Source organism: Carcharhinus amblyrhynchos, chromosome 3 (genome assembly GCF_965287045.1).
Source record: "Carcharhinus amblyrhynchos chromosome 3, sCarAmb.v2.hapA, whole genome shotgun sequence".
NCBI classification, from domain to species: Eukaryota; Metazoa; Chordata; class Chondrichthyes; order Carcharhiniformes; family Carcharhinidae; genus Carcharhinus; species Carcharhinus amblyrhynchos.
In genome coordinates this window covers 70,766,616-70,788,206 of record NC_137326.1, presented here as the reverse complement: position 1 = coordinate 70,788,206, position 21,591 = coordinate 70,766,616, and the positions used below count along the sequence as shown (strand labels likewise).

The following is a 21,591-nucleotide window of genomic DNA, read 5'->3' as shown; positions in this document are numbered from 1 at the left end:
CTACAGTTTTGAATGTTATGACATTTCAAAATGCTCGTTCACATACTTTTTAAAGGTTGTGAGACTTCCTGCCTCTGCTATCCATCCAGGAAGTGCACTCTAGACTCCCATCACCCTCTGGGTGAAAATGTTTTTCCTCAAACCCCTTCTTGCCCCTCACCTTAAAATGTCCCTTCACTATTCATTCTTCTGCCAAGGGGAACATCTGCTTCCTGTCCACCCTGTCCAAAATCTCATAACCTCAGTCAGGTCCCTCCTCAGCCTTCTCTGCTCTAAAGCCTGCCTGAAGCCTCCAGCCTCTCTTCATAGCTCAAATACTTCAGCCCAGACAACATCCTTGTGACTCTCCTCTGTACCCTCTCCAGTGCAATTACATCCTTTCTTTTGTGAGCTGACCAGAACTGCACACAGTACTCCAGCTCTGGCCTAACCAAAGTTTTGTACAGATCCAACATAACCTCCCTACTCTTATAACCATGATGTGGTGATGGACTGGGGTAAGCACAGTAAGAAATCTCACAACAACAGGTTAAAGTCCAGCAGATTTATTTGGTAACACAAGCTTTCAGAGTCTCACTCCTTCTTCAGATGAGTGAGGAGTTGTGTTCACAGACAGGCAACGAGTTCAATTTACAAGATCACTATGCTGGGGAAGGGATCATCTAAATAAAGCAGGGAAAGCAGTTGTTACAGTAACTATCATTTCCTGCTGAAGATGTACATTGATCACCAACACAGTTTTCTGCCTGTGTAGCTGCAACAAGATTCTTTGACTGCATCTAAGTCATCACCAGACAGGATGGGAGGATGTATGTGTAACAAAAGCAATGTGAGGCACTGACTGCTATATTGACCACCGTCTTATCGATTCAATTCTAAACGTCAGGATCTTTTTATAGAGATGCACACAGGCAACATCTGCTTTCTGATCCAGGTCTCAGTCTGTTCCTACATAGGAACAGATGTGAATCCCCAGAGAATGCCCACAACTGACATATAATTAAATACAATTAATTGGTGGTTGATAATGTAAATCTACAATCCCTGGATTTAAGAAGGATGAGCGGTGATGTGATTGAAATATATAACTCAGATTAAGTCCTCATGTTGCATGAATGTTTTTACATTGAACTCAGCCACTTTATTTTCTGCTGTTAGCATTCACAAAGCAATGTACTGTGATCCCTCTGTTTTCTCTTTAACAATTTTGGCTATATCACTTTTCCCTTCTAATCTTCCTTTAAAGTCAGATTTGGGTCATTTGCTCCAATAGATATAAATCTGAGACAAGTCCCCAACTTTGTCATGGACAGAATGCATATGCTTTCTTACTACCCATGATCACTGTGCTTTGTATGGAAAGAGATGTGTCATTTCTTACCCTGCAAATGTGTATTCCAATTAAGTAATTCAGTAATAAGAGTTGAAATGATTTATTCTCATACACTAACCCTGAATAAACACATGGTCCACAAACCCCCACCCCACCTACCTACACATCTGTAGGTTGTGAGGTTTCTTGTAGTCAAATACCTTGGAAGCTAGTTCTCAAGTGAACTTTAAAATTGTAACAGGTTAAGTACTTTGACTGCTTGCTGACTTACAGCTAGTTTCAGGGTTTGGTTCTCAGTCTGGCTGACGACTGATGGTTCCCATAGATTAGGTGGGTCCAGGGGTAAAGGTGCAATCTCTGAAACCAGTTTTGATCACATGACTCATGCATTAACCCTTCTGAGACCCATGGAGGAGGTCATTGAGAATACAAAGAAATGTCAGAGGAGCTGAATGGTGAAAGACACAAGTAACGTGCCAGAATTTCAAGAGAGTCAGGGGGCAGAGGTAAATGTAGTGGCCATCATTAAGGAGAAGGTACGAGGGAAGCTGAAAGGTCTGAAGGTGGATAAATCACCTGGACTGGATGGACTACGCCCCAAAGCTCTGAAGAAGATAGCTAAGGAAATTGTGGAGGCATTGGTGGTGATCTTTGAGGAATCACTAGAGTCAGGGAAGGTGCCAGAAGACTAAGAACATAAGAAATAGGAGCAGGAGTAGGCCATCTAGCCCTTCGAGCCTGCCCCGCTATTCAATAAGATCATGGCTGATCTGTCGTGTCTCAGTTCCACATTCCTGCCCTCTCCCCATAACCCTTAATCCCCTTGCCTATCAAAAACCTATCTACCTGCGTCTTAAATATATTTAGTGAGGCAGCCTCCACCACCTCAACGGGCAGAGAATTCCAGAGATTCACCACCCTTTGAGTGAAGAAGTTCCTCCTCAACTCCGTTCTAAACCGCCCCCCCCCCCTTTATCTTGAGGCTGTGCCCTCTAGTCCTACTGTCCTTTCTGAGTGGGAAGAGCCTCTCCACCTCTATCCTATCCATCCCATTCATCATCTTATATGTCTCAATGAGATCTCCCCTCATTCTTCTAAACTCTAACGAGTACAAGCCTAGTTTATTCAGTCTCTCCTCATAGTTCAACCCCCTCAACTCAGGTATCAGCCTAGTAAACCTCCTCTGTGCTCCCTCCAAGGCCAATAAATGTAACACCCACTATATACAGCTAGCACTGCTAGCTGTGCAGATACATGGATTTGGGCCTGTGTCTGTGGGAGTTTGCGCATTCTCCCTGTGGTTGCGTGGGTTTCCTCTGGGCGCTCCGGTTTCCTCCCACACCCCAAAGATGTGCTCTTAGGCTGATTGGTTTACCAAATTTGGTTTACCAAATTGACACTATTCTCCCCTGAATCTGGCTAAGTTAGGGGTTCCATTCGTAGACATGCAGGGTAGAATAGGTGTAGGATGATGCGGCGGCGCGGGCTCGTTGGGCCGAAGGGCCTGTTTCCCGTGCTGGGCTGTTCTTTGTTCTTTGTATAAGAAGGGAGGGAGGCAGAAAATGAGAAATTGTAAGCCTGACCACAGTCGTGGGTAAAATCTTGGAGCACATTATTAAAAGATGAAATTGCAGAGCACTTGGAAATAGAGCTGAATCAGCAAGATTTCGTCAAAGGGAGGTCATGTCTGACAAATCTGTTAGAATTCCTTGAGGAGGTAATGAAGAAATTAGACAAAGAAGAGCCAGTGGATGTGATTTATTTGGATTTCCAGGAAGGCTTTGACAAGGTGCCTTATAGGAGGCTGCTAAATAAATGAAGAGCCAATGGTGTTTGAGGCAAGGTACTGGCATGGATAGAAGATTGGCTGATAGACAGAAGGCAGAGAGTGGGGATAAGGGGGTCCTTTTCATGACGGTGATCGGTGACTAGTTCCATCCTCTCCACCCCTCCCCTCTCCCTCCCCTCTACCCCCTCCCCTCTCCCCCCTCAGTGTCAGTGTCCTCCTCTCACCCCTCCCTTCCCCCACTCCCCTCTCCTCTCCCCCCTCCCTCCCCCCTCAACCACTCACCCCTCCATCTCCCACCCTCCCTCCCCTCTCCCCCTTCCCCCCTCCACTGCTTCCCCCCCCGCTCCCCCTCCCTCCCCGCTCCCCTCCTCTCTCCCCCACTCCCTCCCCTCTCCCCCTCCTCCCTCCCCTCTCCCCCCTTCTCCTCTCCTCCCCCCCTCCCCTCTCCACCCCCTCCTCCCTCTTCTCCCCTCCCCCTTCCCTCTCCCCCTTCTCTCTCCCCCTCCACTCTCCCCCACTCCCCCCCTCATCCCTCCCCACCCACCCTCTCTCTCCCCTCTCCCCCCTCCCCTCTCGCACCCTCCCTCCCTCTCCCCTCCCCCACTCCCCTCCTCCCACCCTCCCTCTCCCCTCCCCCACTCCCCTCCTCCCACCCTCCCTCTCCCCTACTCTCACTCCCTCCCTCCCCTCCCTCTCCCCTACTCTCACTCCCTCCCTCCCCTCCCTCTCCCCTACTCTCACTCCCTCCCTCCCCTCCCCCCTTGTTCCCCCATCCCACCTCCCTCCCTGTCCCCCTCCACCCCGTCCCCCTTTGTTCCCCCGTCACCCCCTCCCCTTCCCTCCTTGTTCCCCCATCCCACCTCCCTCCCCAGTCCCCCCGTTCCTCCCCTTCCACCCCCTGTCCCTCCTTCCCCCCGCCCCTCCCCCTCTCCCCCCACCCCTCTCTCACCCTCCCCTTCCCTCTTCCCCCTCCCCTCTTCCCCCCTCCCCCATTCCCCCCCCTCCCCTCCCTCTCCCCCCATCCCCTCTCTCCCCTACCCCTCCCCACTCCCCCTCCCTCCCCCCCCCATCCCCCTCTCTCCCCTCCCCTCCCCCCTCCCCTCTTCCCCCCCCTCCCCTTTCCCTCTCCCCCCCCTCCCCCCCTCCCCCTCCCCTCTCCCCCCCCTCTTCCCCCTCCCCTCTTCCCCCCTCCCCTCTTCCCCCCTCCCTCTTCCCTCCCCCATCCCCTCTTCCCCCCTCCCCCCATCCCCTCTTCCCCCCTCCCCCCTCCCCCCCTCCCCCCTCCCCTCTTCCCCCCTCCCCACTCTTCCCCCCCACCCCTCCCCCTCCCACCCCTCTCCCCCTCTTCCCCCTCCACCCCTCCCCCTCTTCCCCCTCCCACCCCTCCCCCCTCTTCCCCCTCCCACCCCTCCCCCTCTTCCCCCCACCCCTCCCCCCTCTTCCCCCCACCCCCTTCTCCCCCACCCCCTTCTCCCCCACCCCCTTCTCCCCCCACCCCCTTCTCCCCACCCCTCCCCCCCACCCCTCCCCCCCCCTCTTCTCCCCCACCCCTCCCCCCCCTCTTCTCCCCCACCCTCCCCCCCCTCTTCTCCCCCACCCCTCCCCCCCCCTCTTCTCCCCCACCCCTCCCCCCCCTCTTCTCCCCCACCCCTCCCCCCCCTCTTCTCCCCCACCCTCCCCCCCTCTTCTCCCCCACCCCTCCTCCCCCCCACCCCCTCCCTCCCCCCCTCTTCCCCCCACCCCTCCCTCCCCCCTCTTCCCCCCACCCCTCCCCCCCTCTTCCCCCCACCCCTCCCCCCTACCCCTCCCCCCACCCCACCCTCCCCTCCCCCCCCCCCACCCCACCCTCCCCTCCACTCCCCCCACCCCACCCTCCCCTCCCCTCCACTCCCCCCACCCCACCCCACCCTCCCCTCCACTCCCCCCACCCCACCCCTCCCCCTATCCCCTCTCTCCCCCTCCCCCCCCCTTTCCCCCCCTTTCCCCCTTTATTGCTGCAACTGAAACAATCAGGGCCGGCCTGTTAACCAATAAGGATCAGGCTCTTCCCGCAGTGTCCAATCAGTTGTCCCTTTCAAATCACAGGCAATAGGACTTTCGCTCCAGCCAATGGGACGCGGCCCCGGTGTTGTGCTGGGATTCTATTGGTCGAAGGGTAGGCGGGCCCAGCCAATCAGGTAGCGGCGCGGTTGCTGAGGAAGATGGCGGCGGTGGGGAGCTGCTGGAAGGAGCGGTGCTGAGGGTGGAGGTGAGCGGCCGAGGGGGAGCTGGAGAAGAGCCGGGGGAGTGCGGAGGATTTGGCTGCTCTGTGGCCTCTCGGGGGTCGCTCTGTTTCCGCGGGCGAGGGGACTCTCCCTGGCTGCTGCTGCTGTTCTCAGGCACTGGGGATTGGGGGTGAGTTTAAGGTTTCCCCCCTCCCGGGTTTGGTGTCGCTGCAAAAACATCCGCTTTACTCCAGCCCGGTCACCAGCATTCCTACTGCCTGAAGCGGTACGTCTACTGCCCCTTGTTACTTTACCTCATGCCTACTCCTGCATTCCCAAATCCTGCATGTGGCCCCACCCCATCTCTTATCTGCAGGAATATGCACCCCAGATTGTAACTATGATTGTGCCTAGTCTGGGAGAATGACAGTGACAGCAGCACAAACTCTACAACATTAAACTGTCTTATTTGGCACAAAGCCAGAAAGTACACGCTCTGCTTGAAATTAATTGAAACAGATGACCCAGTTATCAAAATTACATTGTCATGTTATTTCATGATGTGTTAGTTGAGGCTGGATAAATGACAGAGTATGTGCAAGTATGTGTTGAAAATGTGTGTGTGTTAGACTCTACACGTACCCCTTTTGGTGATTAAAGTTTTAGCTCCAAGCTCTCTCCTATCTCAAAGCATTAGGGCTAGATTTCTAACAACAATTAGATCTACTTAGTCACCTCTCCATTCCTCCACCACATCTGCGATGACGTGCTGTTGCTAACATCTATTGCAGATGGGCAGCCACTTCTTTCGTTAAGCGCTAGGGAGAGTAAAGTTTTTCAGTCCCTGCCTTGGTGTATCTTCTGATGAAACCTTCCATGTCTTTATTACATCTGGACTTGAATATTTGAATAATCCCCTAACTATGTACCATTCTCCAGCCTGCACAGATCCCTGCTGCCAGTATTTCCTGTGACCTGGCCCTGCTGTTATTGCCCATTTCCATTGGCTCCTGGTCCCCAAAGCATCTAATGTGAAAAATTCTCACCTTTTGTGTTTATGGATGAGAATCAGGGTGTACAGTATACAACACTGCTGTCTCACAGTGCCAGGGATTTGGTTTTGATTCCAGGCTTGGGTCAGGTGTGGTGTTTGTATATTCTCCCCATGTCTGTGTGGGTTTCCTCCAGGTGCTCTTGTTTAGTCCAAAGATGTGTAGGTTAGATGGATTGGCCCTTAGTGTCAGGGGGATAAGTAGGGTAAATCTGTGGGGTTACTGGGATAGGGACTGGGATTGTGGTTGGTGTAGACTCAATGGGGCAAATGGCATCCCTTCATGATATCAGCTGTCCGTGCTTCTTTAACCTCCAGTCCTATAATCCTCTCTGGACTTTGTTTTTCCAACTTCCTTAATCCTATCATTGTGTCTTCAGCTGTCACCATGATCTGAAATTTCTTTCATAAAGTAACAATGTTAATAATAAAGTAATGAAGTTCCTAATTGCTGTGGCCTGCCGTTTCAGGAGGCATTTAAGAGTAGACTATATTGCTGTGGGGCCATACGTAGGCCAGACAAGGATGGTAGACCCTTCCCTAAAGGGCATTTGTCATAAAGAAATTTGGTTCACTAATCATTTCACGGTTGTTATTAGACTTTTAATTCCAGACTTTTATTGAACTCAAATTTCGCCATCTGCCATGGTAGGATTCGAACCAGGGTATTACTCTAGGTCTCTTGAATACTAGTGCAATGACAATACCACTATGCCACTGACTCCCCTGTTGTTATCAATTTGTGCAAGTATGTAAAGGTTAAGAGTGCCAAATTCCAAACTGTACTCTGATGCCAGGCTGCAGCCTCCCTTTGTTTTTAAGTAGCATCTCTGATGTTTTACTTGTATGCTGCAACCATTCTGCAATTCCAAGAGGCCATTCAGCCCATTAGTCTGTGCTGGTTCCATGAAGGAGCATTTCATTTTGTGGCACTTTTCTGCATTTTTGTCCTGCAATTTTTTCTTTTTCTGATAATGATTCCTTTCCCTTTTTAAAGCTTTGCTTTACCCTGCCTCCACCACGTTCTCATTTACTCCTTAAAACTGATTCCTTTGACCAAGCTTTTGGTCGCCTGACCTAATATCCATTTGTTCAGTGTCAAATTTTATTTCATAATGTTCCTTGCACTCTTTTATGTTAAGGGTGTTATATACATGCAAGATGTTGTTAACCGTGTTTAACCCATTCATCATTTTAAAGACCTCTTTCAGGTCACCTCCTCAGCTCTTAGAGACAAGACTTCAAATCTAAAGGCACACTTGGACTCGTGGGGACGGGGGGGGGTGGACAGTTTCATCTCAAATAGGTCAGTGATTGGGGTGGACAAATAATGTTGCAGCAAATTGCAGATGTCGATGCATGATGGCCTAACCCATGGTCAAAAACTTAAACACAAGCACTAAGTGAGCAATTACAGTTAAATCACGGAGGTGCTGTTTTTAATCTCATGGTGTTCCATGAGCTCTAACCAATATGGAGTTATAGTGGGAGAAATGCTTTCTATAGTTAAGTGTTAACATTCCTGTGCCAGCTACCCATTTGTTGCTGAGCAAAGAGGGGCAACCAGTGGATTAACTGTGCTGGGATGAGGTTTAGAACCATGCTACTGGGTGAAGGACTAAAGATGATGACAAAAGTTAGGAAAAGAAAGTGAAGTTGCGCATTGCTAACTCTTTCCTAGGATGCTAATAGCCCTAACAGCTTGCTGCAAGGACATATTGCTGGATCCAGGCCAGGGGAGGGAAGTGGTGCAATGCTGGAGTTCTAAAGCTATTGTGATTGGATAGAACAAATATAAATTGTATGGGGATTGTTGATACTGGCTAAGTGGGTTGTGTTCTTTCCTCTCAGTTTCACTTCAGGACTTGAGATCACCTATCTACAGACTGACGCTCCAGTTCACTACCAAGGGAAAACTGCACTGTCAGAGGTGCTGTCTTTCAGATGAGGTGTTATATGGGAGATGAGTTGTCATAACAGTTTACCTCAGGATTAACCAGGAGCACAGTGCGAAGTATTTTCCATGAAGTCCTGAAGTTCTTCCTGAAGCTGTGAATAGTCAACTTAAAATTTTTTTTTCAGTGCATTTACTGATGAAAGTGAGATCACGAAGGTGTTAAGCTTCATGAACATTGCCCATGTTCGTTTAAATGAGAGACAACATATCATTGACAGATACTCTATGATGCAAGTTTGGTGTGTAAAATCTTATTTAAGGCTGAGCAAAGTAAAGGTATACAGGGTATCTTTCAGAGGTTGGATTATGCATTCAAAGTTGGCAGGAAGGTTTTGGGGCTTGAGCGTTTTATTGAGCTAGATGCAGAAGGGCTTGACGACTGCAGACTAGCAGTTAAGCAGGTGAGCTCAGGCTTGTTTTTGAACTAATGCGTAGTTAATGGTGTTGCTTGGATTAAAAGGTTGTTACAACAGCAGTGCTGGCATTGAACCAAAATTTGAGCCTCATGATCTCTAAGTGAAGTTGGACCTCGTCAAAGCAGTATTTATTTCTGAGAGGAGATCAGTGATATCATTTAAATTTTTTTTACGTTTAGTTTGCACAGTGTCTTGCTGTAATCTGGGTATAGTACTGGCAATCAGCTCCTGCTGTTCTCTGTGAACCCCTGAATATACAACATAGAGTATTGTCACTGGGTAATGTTAGGATTCATCAAAAATATGTAAATTTACCACTGCAATTAACAAAACAGTGAACAGTAATTTAATCCTCTATGGTTTTTAAATGTGCACATTTGCATGGCTTGCTGCTCATAATAGAAACGTAGAAAATAGGAGCAGAAGTAGGCCATTCAGCCCATCGAGCCTGCTGTGCCATTCAATGTTATAATGGCTGATCCTCTATCTCAATGACATATTGGTTCTCAAGTTCTTACATGGGCAGGGTTTTCTTCTGTTATTTAAAGCAGACTGTTACAGGCTTTGTCATCCATGGTGACTACTATTTTCGTGATTAAAATCATGCAATTGAATTTGTGCTGCACAGATATGGAATTTTCATGGACAAAAATTGTCGCAAGCTGAAGTAGCAAATTAACGTGGTGTCACATGGGTAGTAATACAAAATCAGAATATTGTGATTCCTAGAAATCTGGAATGTTTCAGATTAACCTTTCATCAAAAGGTTCTGATGAAATGTCAGAGCTGACATGTGAATCCTATTTCTCTTTGCATTCGTGCTGCCCAACCTTGTGAATGCTTTTGGTATTTGCAATCAGCAAACTCAGCAAATGGATGAGAAATGGCTGCACTTCCTGACTCAATGGTGTTCAACTCAATGAGTGATTAAAAAATCCCAAGATGTTTCAAACCGGTTTTATTAGAAAAAAACTGAGACAGTCGCAGGAATTGGATTTTGCCACTTTTGTCTCTTTTATATCAAAATCTCCACAGTGCAGAAGCAGGCTATTCAGTCTGCGCCAACTCTCTGATGAGATCTTACCCAGGCTCTATCCCTTACCTTGCTAATCCCCCTAACCTATACACCTTGGGACAGTAAGGGATAATTTAGCATGGCCAATCAACCCTAACCTGTATATCTTTGTATTGTGGGAGGAAACTGGAGCACCCATTATAAACCCATGCAGACACGGTGAACACGCAAACTCCACACAGAGTCACCCAAGGCCGGAATTGAACCCAGGTCCTTGGCACTGTGAGACAGCTGTGCTAACCACAATTCCACCTTGAGTTATGTGATGAATCGAGAAGATTTGGCTAAACTTTGTGGTAATTCTTAAAAAAACAATAGTTGGCGAGGGCAATGGAGTGACCCCTGAAATCATGCTATAATAGTCAATGTGTATGTGCAACCACAATGCTGTTAGGGATAGAGTTCCACAATTTTGACCCAGCAACAGTGAAGGAACAGCGATTGTATTTTCAAGGTCAGGATGGGATGTGGTTTGGAGGGGAAAGTGTGTTGGTAGGAAACAAAGTAAGGAGTGTGAGACTCATCTGGCACCAATGTAGATGGACTGGAGCAGCTCTCTTCTTATCAGTAAAAGTGAAGTTGGGATCTTTCAGAAACGTTCAACACTTCCCTGGTTGTTTACCATTTTAATCGGCAATCTTGATGACTACTCCTGTTTGAGAGCAGTCCATTAGATCTGTGAATAAAAAGAATTCAGTGGTGGGTAGCAGCATGTTAATCGTAATGAATGAATGTTGCAATCCTGTGAATGTCCAAAGAATATTACTGTCTTTGGCTGGTGGATGCTTGCGAAACCAAGAGTCATCTTGAGATTTCCGTAGAAAAGGATTTAGAAAAACACAACGCTGTTCTGAGTTTTGTGGGTGTAAACCTTTTTGCTATTGGATGTTGGGATTTTGTGACTTAGAATCACTTTGTGAACTGCTTTTGATAGAGTCATAGAGGTTTACAGCATGGAAACAGGCCCTTTGGCCCAACTTGTCCATGTTGTCCTTTTTGTTTAAACTCCGAAGCTAATCCCAATTGCCTGCATTTGGCCCATCTCCCTCTATACCCATTGTACCCATGTAACTATCTAAGTGCTTTTTAAAAGACAGTATTGTACCTGCGTCTACTACTACCTCTGGCAGCTTGTTCCAGACACTCATCACCCTTTGTATGAAAAAATTACTCCTCTGGCCACTTCTGTGCATCTCCCCTCTCATCTTAAACCTATGCCCTCTAATTTTAGACTCCCCTACTTTTCTGAAAAGATATTGACTATCTAGCTGATCTGTGCCCTTCATAATTTTGTAAATGTCTATAAGATCACCGCTCAGCCTCCTACGCTGCCAGAGAAAAAAGTGCCAACCTATCCAGCCTCTCCTTATAACTCAATCCATCAAGTCCTGGTAGCATCCTAATAAATCTTTTCTGCACTCTTTCTAGTTTAATAATATCCTTTTATAATAGGGTGACCAGAATTGCACACAGTATTCCAAGTGTGTCCGTACTTTTATATTCAGTAGCGAGGGGGATTGAATATAAAAGTAGGGAGGTCTTGCTGCGGCTGTATAGGGCATTGGTGAGGCCGCAGCTGGAGTACTGTGTGCAGTTTTGGGCGCCGTACTTACGCAAGGATATTTTGGCCTTGGAGGGAGTGCAGAGGAGGTTTACTAGGCTGATACCAGAGTTGAGGGGCTTGAGCTATGAGGAGAGGCTGAATAAACTAGGCTCGTACTCGTTAGAGTTTAGAAAAATGAGGGGAGATCATTGAGACATATAAGATGATGAATGGGATGGATAGGATAGAGGTGGAGAGACTCTTCTCACTCAGAAAGGACAGTAGGACTAGGGGACACAGCCTCAAGATAAAGGGGGGGGCGGTTTAGAACGGAGTTGAGGAGGAACTTCTTCACTCAAAGGGTGGTGAATCTCTGGAATTCTCTGCCCGTTGAGGTGGTGGAGGCTGCCTCGCTAAATATTTTTAAGACGCGGTTGATGGGTTTTTGATAAGCAAGGGGATTAAGGGTTATGGGGAGAGGGCGGGAATGTGGAACTGAGCCACGACAGATCAGCCATGATCTTATTGAATGGCGGGGCAGGCTCAAAGGGCTAGATGGCCTACTCCTGCTCCTATTTCTTATGTTCATGTGTAACTTCAACAAGACATTCCAACTCCTGTATTCAGTGCTCTCCCCAATGAAACCAAGCATGCCGAATGCCTCCTTCACCACTTTGTCCACTTGTGACTCCACTTTCAAGGAGCTAGGACCATGTACCCCTGGATCTCTTTGTTCTGTAACTCTCCCCAACGCCTTACCGTTAACCAAGTAAGTCCTGCCCTGGTTCAATCCACCAAAATGCATCATCTCGAATTTGTTTAAATTAAACTCCATCTGCCATTTGTCAGCCCACTGGCCCAAATGATCAAGATCCCATTGCAATTGGAGATAATTTTCTTCACTATCCACTTTGCCACCAATCTTGGTGTCATCTGCAAACTTACTAGCCATGCCTCCTACATTCTCATCCAAATCATTAATACAAATGACAAATAACAGTGGACCCAGCACTGATCCCTGAGGCACACTGCTGGTCCAGTTTGAAAAACAACTCTCTATGACCACCCTCTGGCTTCAGTCAAGAAGCCAATTTTGTATCCATTTAGATACCTCACTCTGGATCCCATGAGATTTGATCTTGTGCAACAACCTACCATGCGGTACCTTGCCAAAGGCCTTGCTAAAGTCCATGTAGACAACATCAACTGCATTGCCCTCATTTATCTTCTTGGTTACCCCTTCAAAAAACTCAAATTTGTGGGACTTGATTTTCCACTCACAAAGCCATGCTGACTGTCCCTAATCAGTGCTTGGATCTCAAAATGCCTGTAGATCCTGTCTCTCAAAATAGCTTCCAACAATTTACCCACCACAGGTGTGAGGCTCACTGGCCTGTAGTTCCCAGGCTTTTCCCTGCAGCCCTTTTTAAACAAAGGCACAACATTTGCCATGCTCCAATCTTCAGGCACCTCACCCATGACTATCGATGATTTGAATATCGTTTTAGGTTTAAACAAAATACAATTTCTGAAAAAATTGTAGTATCATTTTCCAGTGGCCTGTGTCTTTATACAGCTACTCAGTTTTATCCAGCATTTTTTTAAAAGAAGGATGCATTGACTGCAGTCAAAATAGTGTGCTAGACATAGTTAACTAGTAATTAATGGTAGTTGGGGAATGAGCAGGCCATTTGATTTAGTCGCACTTAATGTCCTAGGATTGGATAGACATGAAGTTGACTAGTTTGGTTGAACAGCACATGGATAAGTATGGATGAGGGCAGGAAATGTGGGATCTGGTTAAAAATAGTGAGTGGATTTGGCTAACCAGAGGATTCCTTGGGCTTAGCAGATAGACTTGCCTTTACTGCAGGACAGGGGTAGGAGAAAGGAATGTAGATTGACAACACTGCAGGTTAGGGACCTGGGAGTAGTCCCTGTGAAGAAGATAAAATGAGGTATTCTCTTAAAGAACTTGCCTTTCCTCTCGTGTGTTCTTTGGTTTCAACACTTCCACTGCTTTCTTGGCAATGATTAAGTAACCTGGCACAGATCCTGGAACCTTAGTCTGTACAGCTGTGACTACTATTCTTGCCCCAAATCCTTAGGAAGCATTCTTTTTCAGAAGATTCTATGGCACTATTTGAAAAAGAGCAGGTGACTTCTGATGTCCTCGAGGGCTTTCCTTAGGAGGTGAAAGATGCAATATAAATGCAGGTTTTTATTTTCTGCCTTTCCATCTCTCTGACTTTGTTTTTCCTATCCTTTTGAATTGTTCAAGATCCTGTCGTACCACTTCCTGATGCTTGTTTTAATATTTTAAGTGACTTGGCTTCTCCTTTCTCCAAACAAAGTGCAGAAGCACAATCTGTGTATGTGACTGGATAGCTAGAGATAATAAACGGACATGAACACACTTTGCAACTGATCCTTCAGCTTAATAAGCAGTTCCTTTGTCAAAGTGTATGCAGAGAAAATAATTTATTAGCGTAGTTTCTAATGCTAGTCTGAAGCAGTTTTTAATCAGTAGTGATTTGCCTTTATGGTTTGCACAAAGATACTTTTATGCATCTTCCTGACGTCAACTGCTGCGTGATATTGGTAAATATCAAGAAGAAAGAATGTTTTGCACCAAAGTAACAAAGTATGTTTTAAAATGAAGTTGTGATCTGGCAGCAAATGCATAAGCCTGATAGTCTCTCTTTCCTAGACTACATCTGTTGATCGGGAGCGATGGAGGAGATGGAAGGAACGTATCGAGTCTTGCAGACTCCTGGAGCTCGACTTGGAGCACAGACTAATGCAGCGATTAGTACATTGGAGCCAGGGCAAAGCCTGTCCATGGCATCTTCTGTCAAAGCTCGGGGCAGAGGGATCCAGCTTCTGGTCCAGTTACTGGATGATGTTCAGGAGCAGGTTGAAGTAGAGGTAAGAAATTTTTGTTCCCAAAGGGGAAGTTATTGCCACTTACTAATCACAGAAAATGCTGCTTTTTTGAGAATAATTGAAAACATGGCTTATATATGAATGGGGCACCCTATACCTGCTGTTAGGATCCACAAGATATCATTCAGGCTGACATGCTCCTGTCTTGCAAAGTTCTAACTAAAATCACCTTAAGCAAGTAGACTTTTAAACGTACCTTTTTAATAACAGGTGTCTGGGTCAGGTTCTCTTTGAGCCATTGCATCATGAGTACATTTTAACTTTTTTGATTTATGTATGAGATAGAGATGAGGAAGGCCATTGATTTGAAACGTTCTAGCCATGAATGTAGTGTGAGATTTCAAGGGCAGAACTATCGTGTCAAAGAACTGTTTGAGGATAACCAGGAGAATGATCTCTTTAGCTTGAAAGAAATTAGTTCAGTAGAAGTATATGCAATACTTAATGGTAAAGATCAGCTTTGTGTGGAAGACTATTGCAGGATACTTGAAGTGGGGGCATGAGTAAAAAGAAAGCCTAGTATAAATGTTGGGAAAATGTGCTGCACGTGGCTTCCGAAAGGAGTTTAATAAAATGTTGCACAACAGATCAGTGAGCAAATTTCTAACTTGAGGAATAAAAGGGACAGTAGCAACATGGATGTGAAATTAGCTGAGTGACAGGGAGCAGTAATAGTTATTGGATCTTCTTGGGCTTGTGGAAGGTTTGTTGTGGAGTTCTTCAGGCGTCGTTTTTGGGAGGCTTTTCTCCATATAATTAGTGATATAGATCTCTGGTAATTTTAAAATTGTGCCTTGTACAATGATATGAAACTTGGAACATTGTGAGTAGTGAAGAGGATAGTGTATTAATTCAAAAGGACATAGGTTGGTGGAATAGGGGGATAAGTGGCAGATTATATTTAATGCAGAAAAGCATGAAGTGATTCATTTTGGCAAGGAGAACATGGAGAGACAATATAAAATTAACGGGTATAATTCTAAGGGAGTGCAGGAGCAATAGGATCTGTATGTGAATGTGCAAAAGCCATTGAAGGTAGCAGGGAAGTTTGAGAGTGGTTAATAAAACATACAACATCCAAGACTTTATTAATAGGAGCATAGGGTACAAAAGAAAATAAATTATGTTTGACTTTTATAGAACACTGGTTTAGCTTCATATATTGGAGAAAGTGCAGAAAAGATTCATGAAAATGGTTCCCTGGATGAGGAGCTTCAGATATGAAGATGGATTGCAGAGGTTGGGACTCTTCCTTGATGAAGAGATGGCTGAGAGAAGTGGAAAGTGTTCCTAATAGTGAAAAGGTTGAGAACTAGTAGGTATAGGTTTAAAATAATTGGCAAAAGAAGTAATGGTGAAATGAAGAATTTATTTTTCATGCAGCAGTGATTGGGATCTTGAATGCACAGCCTGAGAATTTGGGGGAGGGAGGATCAATTGAGACATTTAACAGGGTGTTGGATTATAGCCTAAAGAAGAAGAATGAGCATAGGAAGAAGGCTGAGAGTGGCATAGGATGTACCTGCACCAGTACTGGAGTCTGCAGTGGTTCACGAAAATGGCTCACCATTATCTTCTTGAGGGCAATTAGGGATGGGCAATAAATGCTGGCCTAGCCAGCTCCACCCACATCCTGTGAAAGAATAAATTGTTTGCCTTGGAATAGAGGAGGTTGAGGGGCGATGCAATTGACACATATAACATTGAGAGACAAGTTGGAATAAAAAGAGGGAGCCTATTTACATAGTAGAGGAGTCACAAATGGGCAGAGACTTAAAGTAATCAGTGGAAGTATTAGCTGAGAGATAAAGAAGCATTTTTTTAATCCAGCGGGTGATAGGGACCTGAAACTTGCTGCCTGAAAGGGTGCTAGAGACAGAAATTTTCAAAACGTTAAAAAAGGTACTTTGTCCACTTGAAGAGTTGTGACCTGCAGAGCTACAGACCTAATGCAGAAATGTGGGATTACAGCTTGTTATCAACCAATAGGAATACGATGGGCCGAATAGCCTCGTGTCCTAAATTTTTGGTGATTTCTATGATAAATACATACAAACCTCTTTATAGCTGCCTGCCTTGTGTTTGAGTTGTTAGTCTAGCTATGCTTTAGTTGTGCTTTCATGATCTCTGGGCGTTCCAAAATACTTTATGACAGTGACTACACTTCAGCAATGTAAGAACTGTGGCAGTTTATGAAGACATTGTCCCAAAAACAGCAATGAGATAATGAACAGAAAACCTGTTCATGGTGTTGGTTGTGGGATGGGTATTTAATAGTGTCAGGAGTTTTTTTATGTTGAACTGCGAAGGCGTAGTCATTTAGTTGAAGATTTCTGCCAAAAGATGGCACTTCTGGTAGTGCAATATTCTGTCAATACTACATTGGACTGTTGGCCTAGCATCTCTTGACTTGCATTTAAACCCACAGCCTTATGACTTGGAGGTGCAAATGCTTCCCACTGAGACATGGCTGATGGATTGAAATCAGCACAGGTAATGGCGTAGAAGCTGAATCAGACACGTTCTCTCATTGTAGGGCTGTAAGGAAGGGGGAGAGAATATAGGGGCCAGAACACTACCACCTCGCCTGTCACAGAATCAGCGCAGATGAGAGTCCGATGGAAATCTCCGTTGATCTCGGGTGGGACTTCCTGGTCTCACCTGAGCAAGGCCATAAAATCCCAGCCAGGGTGTTCTTTTCAAGGGTGCTCATATATTGTGCTGTTCGTAAGCACAATACTGTTGTAAAGTGAATTAGCAGTGGTAATCACTGTAAATTTAATGAACTACTACCATGCCTCAAAGTAACTTCAGTAAAGGGGAAATTATATGTTGGTGAGTAGTGAGGTTTCACTGCAGTTATTTTAGACAACATTTGGAAGTTTTTTTTAAGTGGTGGGTGAGGTCTGACGTATTAGCTGGTGTTTCACCCAATGTGGTTAGAACATAAGCGTAGGAGTAAAACTCATGGTCTCTCCCCAGTCTGTTCCACCATTCAGTATGATAATGGCTGATCTTCTGACTTAAGTCCACTTTCCCACTCATTCTCCATGTCGCTTTATTCCAGAGAAACCAAAGATCTGCCTATCTTAGCTTTGAATGTACTCAACAGCAGTGCTGCCACAACCCTGTGGGGTAGACAAAAATCCATGTGAAGAAATTTCCCCTCATGTTAGTCCCAAAAGATTGACTTATCTTGATGCTGTGTTCCAGAAGTTCTAGATTCCCAGCCAGAAGAAAATCTGTCAAACCCTTCAGAATCATCTATCTTACAATAAGATCACTTCTTATTTTACCCAGAGAGTGTAGGCCCAGTTTGCTCAGCCTCACATAGGAGAGCCCTGTCAGCTCAGGATCCAAACTGTGTCTAAAATCAAGTCAGGTTTGAGGACACAAAATCTGACTAACTTTAAATTCTGAGAGCAGTAAATTTCATGAGCTTGTAATAGATGATTTGAGCGGCAAGTTGCCACCTATGTAATGACAGAGTGCCATTCAGCATCCAACATACTTTTGTACATTGCACTTTAGAGCATAGAATCCTTACAGTGCCGAATGAGGCCATTTGACCTATCTAGTTGCATCTAATGCATGCTAAAATGACTGATGACATTGGTTTTGCAGTGCATTTTTGTTAAACTTGTAGGATATACTCTGAATTCAAACAGTTGCTTAATGCTGTTCTTTTTCCATCGTTTGAGCAGTAACTCCCCACTTTCATCTTGTCTGACTTGATGTATTGATGTTCAGCCTGACTGTTGCTGAAGCACATTGTGACCCTCAGCATCCCTTTTGTGATTTTTGCCATTCAGTCCTTGTGGTCTGAAGGAAAACTGGGATGAACATTCATCACCCTGAATTGCCATCCCTGGTTGTCTGCAACCTTCTTGCAGCTGAAAGAATAATAGACTAGGCCAAATTGCCACCAGAGATTCCCAGATCACTTGTTGCGATGAACAAACTGCTCCATAAGGCACTCGCCAATCACATCAGTAAGATTACGCGGTTGATTCCTGACTAGTGCTCTCAGGAATTCCCTGCTAGCCCAGTGGCTGATCTGATCATGAATAAGTTGTGTGTTGACTCCAGGGATAATCATTTGCAAAGGGAAGACCATCAAAAATTATTGAAGATGGGAAGTGGGAATGATATTTAACACACAATTGGCTGTACTCATCTATGGTTGGGTTTAAATAAATATTTCTGGACTGTGGAAGGAGCTTTACTTTGTATGATAAAAATACCATGGTCAGCACAAACCCTGCTGAGGTTAAATTCAGAACTTCAATTTGCAGAACACCCTGAGTTGTATGATTCAGGAGCAGATGATGGAAAAAGTAAGCAGTAGATATCCAAAGCTAACAGTTTGTCCATTGTGGAGCTGAGCAGCACCCAGCTTTTTTTTATATGAGAAATTAATGTGTAGTGCTAATGTCTGATAGCATTGTAAGCAGAGCATTCTTTTCTTTGCTTTGGAAAGGATTCTAAGAGAGAGAATTTATTATCTGAAAAGAAGTAATTTGATTAGGGATAGTCAACACAGTTTTGTGTAGGGTAGGTCATGCCTCACAAACCTGATTGAGTTCTTTGAGAAGGTGACCAAAGAGATGGATGAGGGTAAAGCAGTTGATGTGGTGTTTATGGATTTCAGTAAAGCGTTTGATAAGGTTCCCCATGGTAAGTATTGCAGAAGATACGGGGGCATGGGATTGAGAGTGATTTAGTGGTTTGGAGTAGAAAATGACTAGGTGTAAGAAGACAGAGGCTGGTGGTTGATGGGAAATGTTCATCCTGGAGTTCAGTTACTAGTAGTGTACTGCAAGGATCTGTTTTGGGGCCAGTGCTGTTTGTCATTTTTATAAATGACCTGGATGAGGGTGTAGAAGGATGGGTTTGTAAATTTGCGGATGACACTAAAGTCGGTGGAGTTGTGGACAGTGCAGAAGAATGTTGCAGGTTACAGAGGAATATAGATAAGCTGCAGAGCTGGGCTGAGCGGTGGCAAATGGAGTTTAATGTGGAAAAGTGTGAAGTGAAATAGAGTGCTGGGCTATTGGTAAGTTACTTGGTAGTGTGGATAAGCAGAGATATCTCAGTGTCCATACGCATAGATTCCTGAAAGTTGACACCCAGGTTGATAGGGTTGTTAAGAAGGTGTAGGATGTGTTAGCTTTTGTTGGTAGAGGGATTGAGTTTTGGAGCCATGAGGTCATGTTGCAGTTGTACAAAACTCTGGTGCAGCCGCACTTGGAGTATTGCATACAGTTGTGTTTGCTGCATTATAGGAAGAATGTGGAAGCATTGGAAAGGGTGCAGAGGAGATTTATCAGGATGTTGCCTGGTATGGTGAGAAGGTATTATGAGGAAAGCCTGAGGGACTGGAGGCTGTTTTCATTAGAGAGAAGAAGGTTAATAGGTGACTTAATAGAGGCATATAAGACGATCAGAGGATTAGACAGGATGGACACCCCTCGTGCTAACCAGCTCCATTTTCCTCAGGTGGAGATGGCTAGCAAGAGGGGACATACCTTTAAATTGAGGGGTGATTGATATAGGACAGATGTCAGAGGTAGGTTCTTTACTCAAGAGTAGTAAGGACATGGAATGCCCTGCCTGCAACAGTAGTGAAATCGCCAGCACTAAGGGCATTTAAATAGTCATTGGATAAACATATGGATGATATTGGAATAGTGTGGGTTAGATGGGCTTTAGATTGGTTTCACAGGTTGGCGCAATATCGGGGGCCGAAAGGCCTGTACTGCCCTGTAATGTGCTATGTTGTGTAATACTGTTGGCTTGTAGTGCAGAAAATGCGATGAAGAACTAATTAATTTGTTTTTGATGATGCTTGGAATAATTAGTTTTTTGGTATTCTTCTGAAGACATGTTCAACATGGTGGCATGCTGCATTCTTTACAATAATGTCCTGGGTAGACAATTTATAAGAGACCATTGACCTTGATGGACAGCTTCAAGATGTACAAAAACAGGATGATGAGACTTTTGAAGCTCTGTGGGTTAATTGAATGCTGGTTTATGGAGGAAAATTGGCAGGACACCAGGAGAGAACTCCCTTTTCTCCAAGTGACATGGGATCTTTTAATGTTCACTTAACTCAAGCTGTGCCTCTCTGGTTAACGTTTCAAAGAGTTGATGATCTCAGTGCTGTGCTGTAATGAAAAACTATCTTTAAATAATAAATTAAACTCCTGATTACGGACCTTGAGCCTATAAACTTGTTATCAATACTGATGCCACTGTGTCAAACTGCCAAATTGGCTGCTACATTTCCTACATAATCTATTTCAGATTGCTCACTAGTGAGTTTCTTAGGAATGCTACTATACCAGAGCAGTGGTCTTCACTCCATTCACCTGTTTTGTGAAGAATTGGAATTGAGGGATGCCTGAGAACTGAAAATTGCTGCTGAAAAATTTACTTAATGTTTGAGCAGTCTCCTTGTGCATGAAAGGTTCAACAATTCCCAGACCCTGCGTGTAGTTGTAGATGTTTTTTGGGGTCCCCGTTCACGTATGAAGGCTCCAGGTTTGATCAGAGGGGCTCTACAAAGTGTTTCATTAGCTGCCTTGGTTGTTTTCTGTGACTGTCATGACAATTTAATAATATAGGTACCTGGACCCCCAGGTCTCTGAACTACCAAGGTTTCTAGTTTTTCGCATTTAAAAAGTACTCTGTTCTATCTCTCTTAGGCTCAAAGTGGCTAAACTCACAGTGAAATGTAAATGCCATAGTTTTGCTCATTCATTTAATCTCTCTAGGGGATTTTCACAGTAACTTCTTTTCGGTGTTAATGTAAGCGTACTTGTGATACTAATAAATTTTAAAACTTCAATCTCTTTGTAATTGTATGCTTCCACCTAAAGCATGGTGGATATGTGGCTTTCTATCTATTCATCCAAGTTGTTCATAAGTTTAGTACACAGTTGAAGCTCCCACCACATAATCATGCTGAATATCTCAGTCACATCCTGTGAATTAGAGTGCCTGCACAATATCCCTACTTTGTTTCCTGTCACTCAACCAAGCCAGTAATTTTGTTTTCAAGCCTATGAACTGATTTTCAGTTAGCTATCTTTTATGGGAGATGCCTTCCGAAAGTCCATATAAGTAAAATACATGGACATCTGTCACCTCTTCAAAAAATTCAAACTTGATCTACCCTTTACCAATCCACACTGAATCTCTCTGAGCAGCTGAAAATTCAAGTCATATGGTTATCTTATCTTTAATTATAAACCATTTCCTGACGACACGTT

At 45.0% G+C, this 21,591-nt stretch overlaps 1 protein-coding gene across 9 annotated transcripts in view; it reads left to right on the top strand.

The window, feature by feature from the left end:
- Positions 1-5,302: 5,302 nt before the first annotated feature.
- farp2 (FERM, RhoGEF and pleckstrin domain protein 2) overlaps positions 5,303-21,591 on the top strand; it is a 222,184-nt gene continuing 205,895 nt past the window's right edge. For 7 of the 9 annotated variants that reach the window (XM_080185077.1, XM_080185083.1, XM_080185054.1 and 4 more), the window contains exons 1-2: positions 5,303-5,370; positions 14,079-14,296. In XM_080185077.1, coding sequence (XP_080041203.1) covers positions 14,102-14,296 — 195 coding nt within the window. In that variant the 5' untranslated portion in view covers positions 5,303-5,370; positions 14,079-14,101. The other 2 variants (XM_080185069.1, XM_080185062.1) reach the window with 2 other exon arrangements.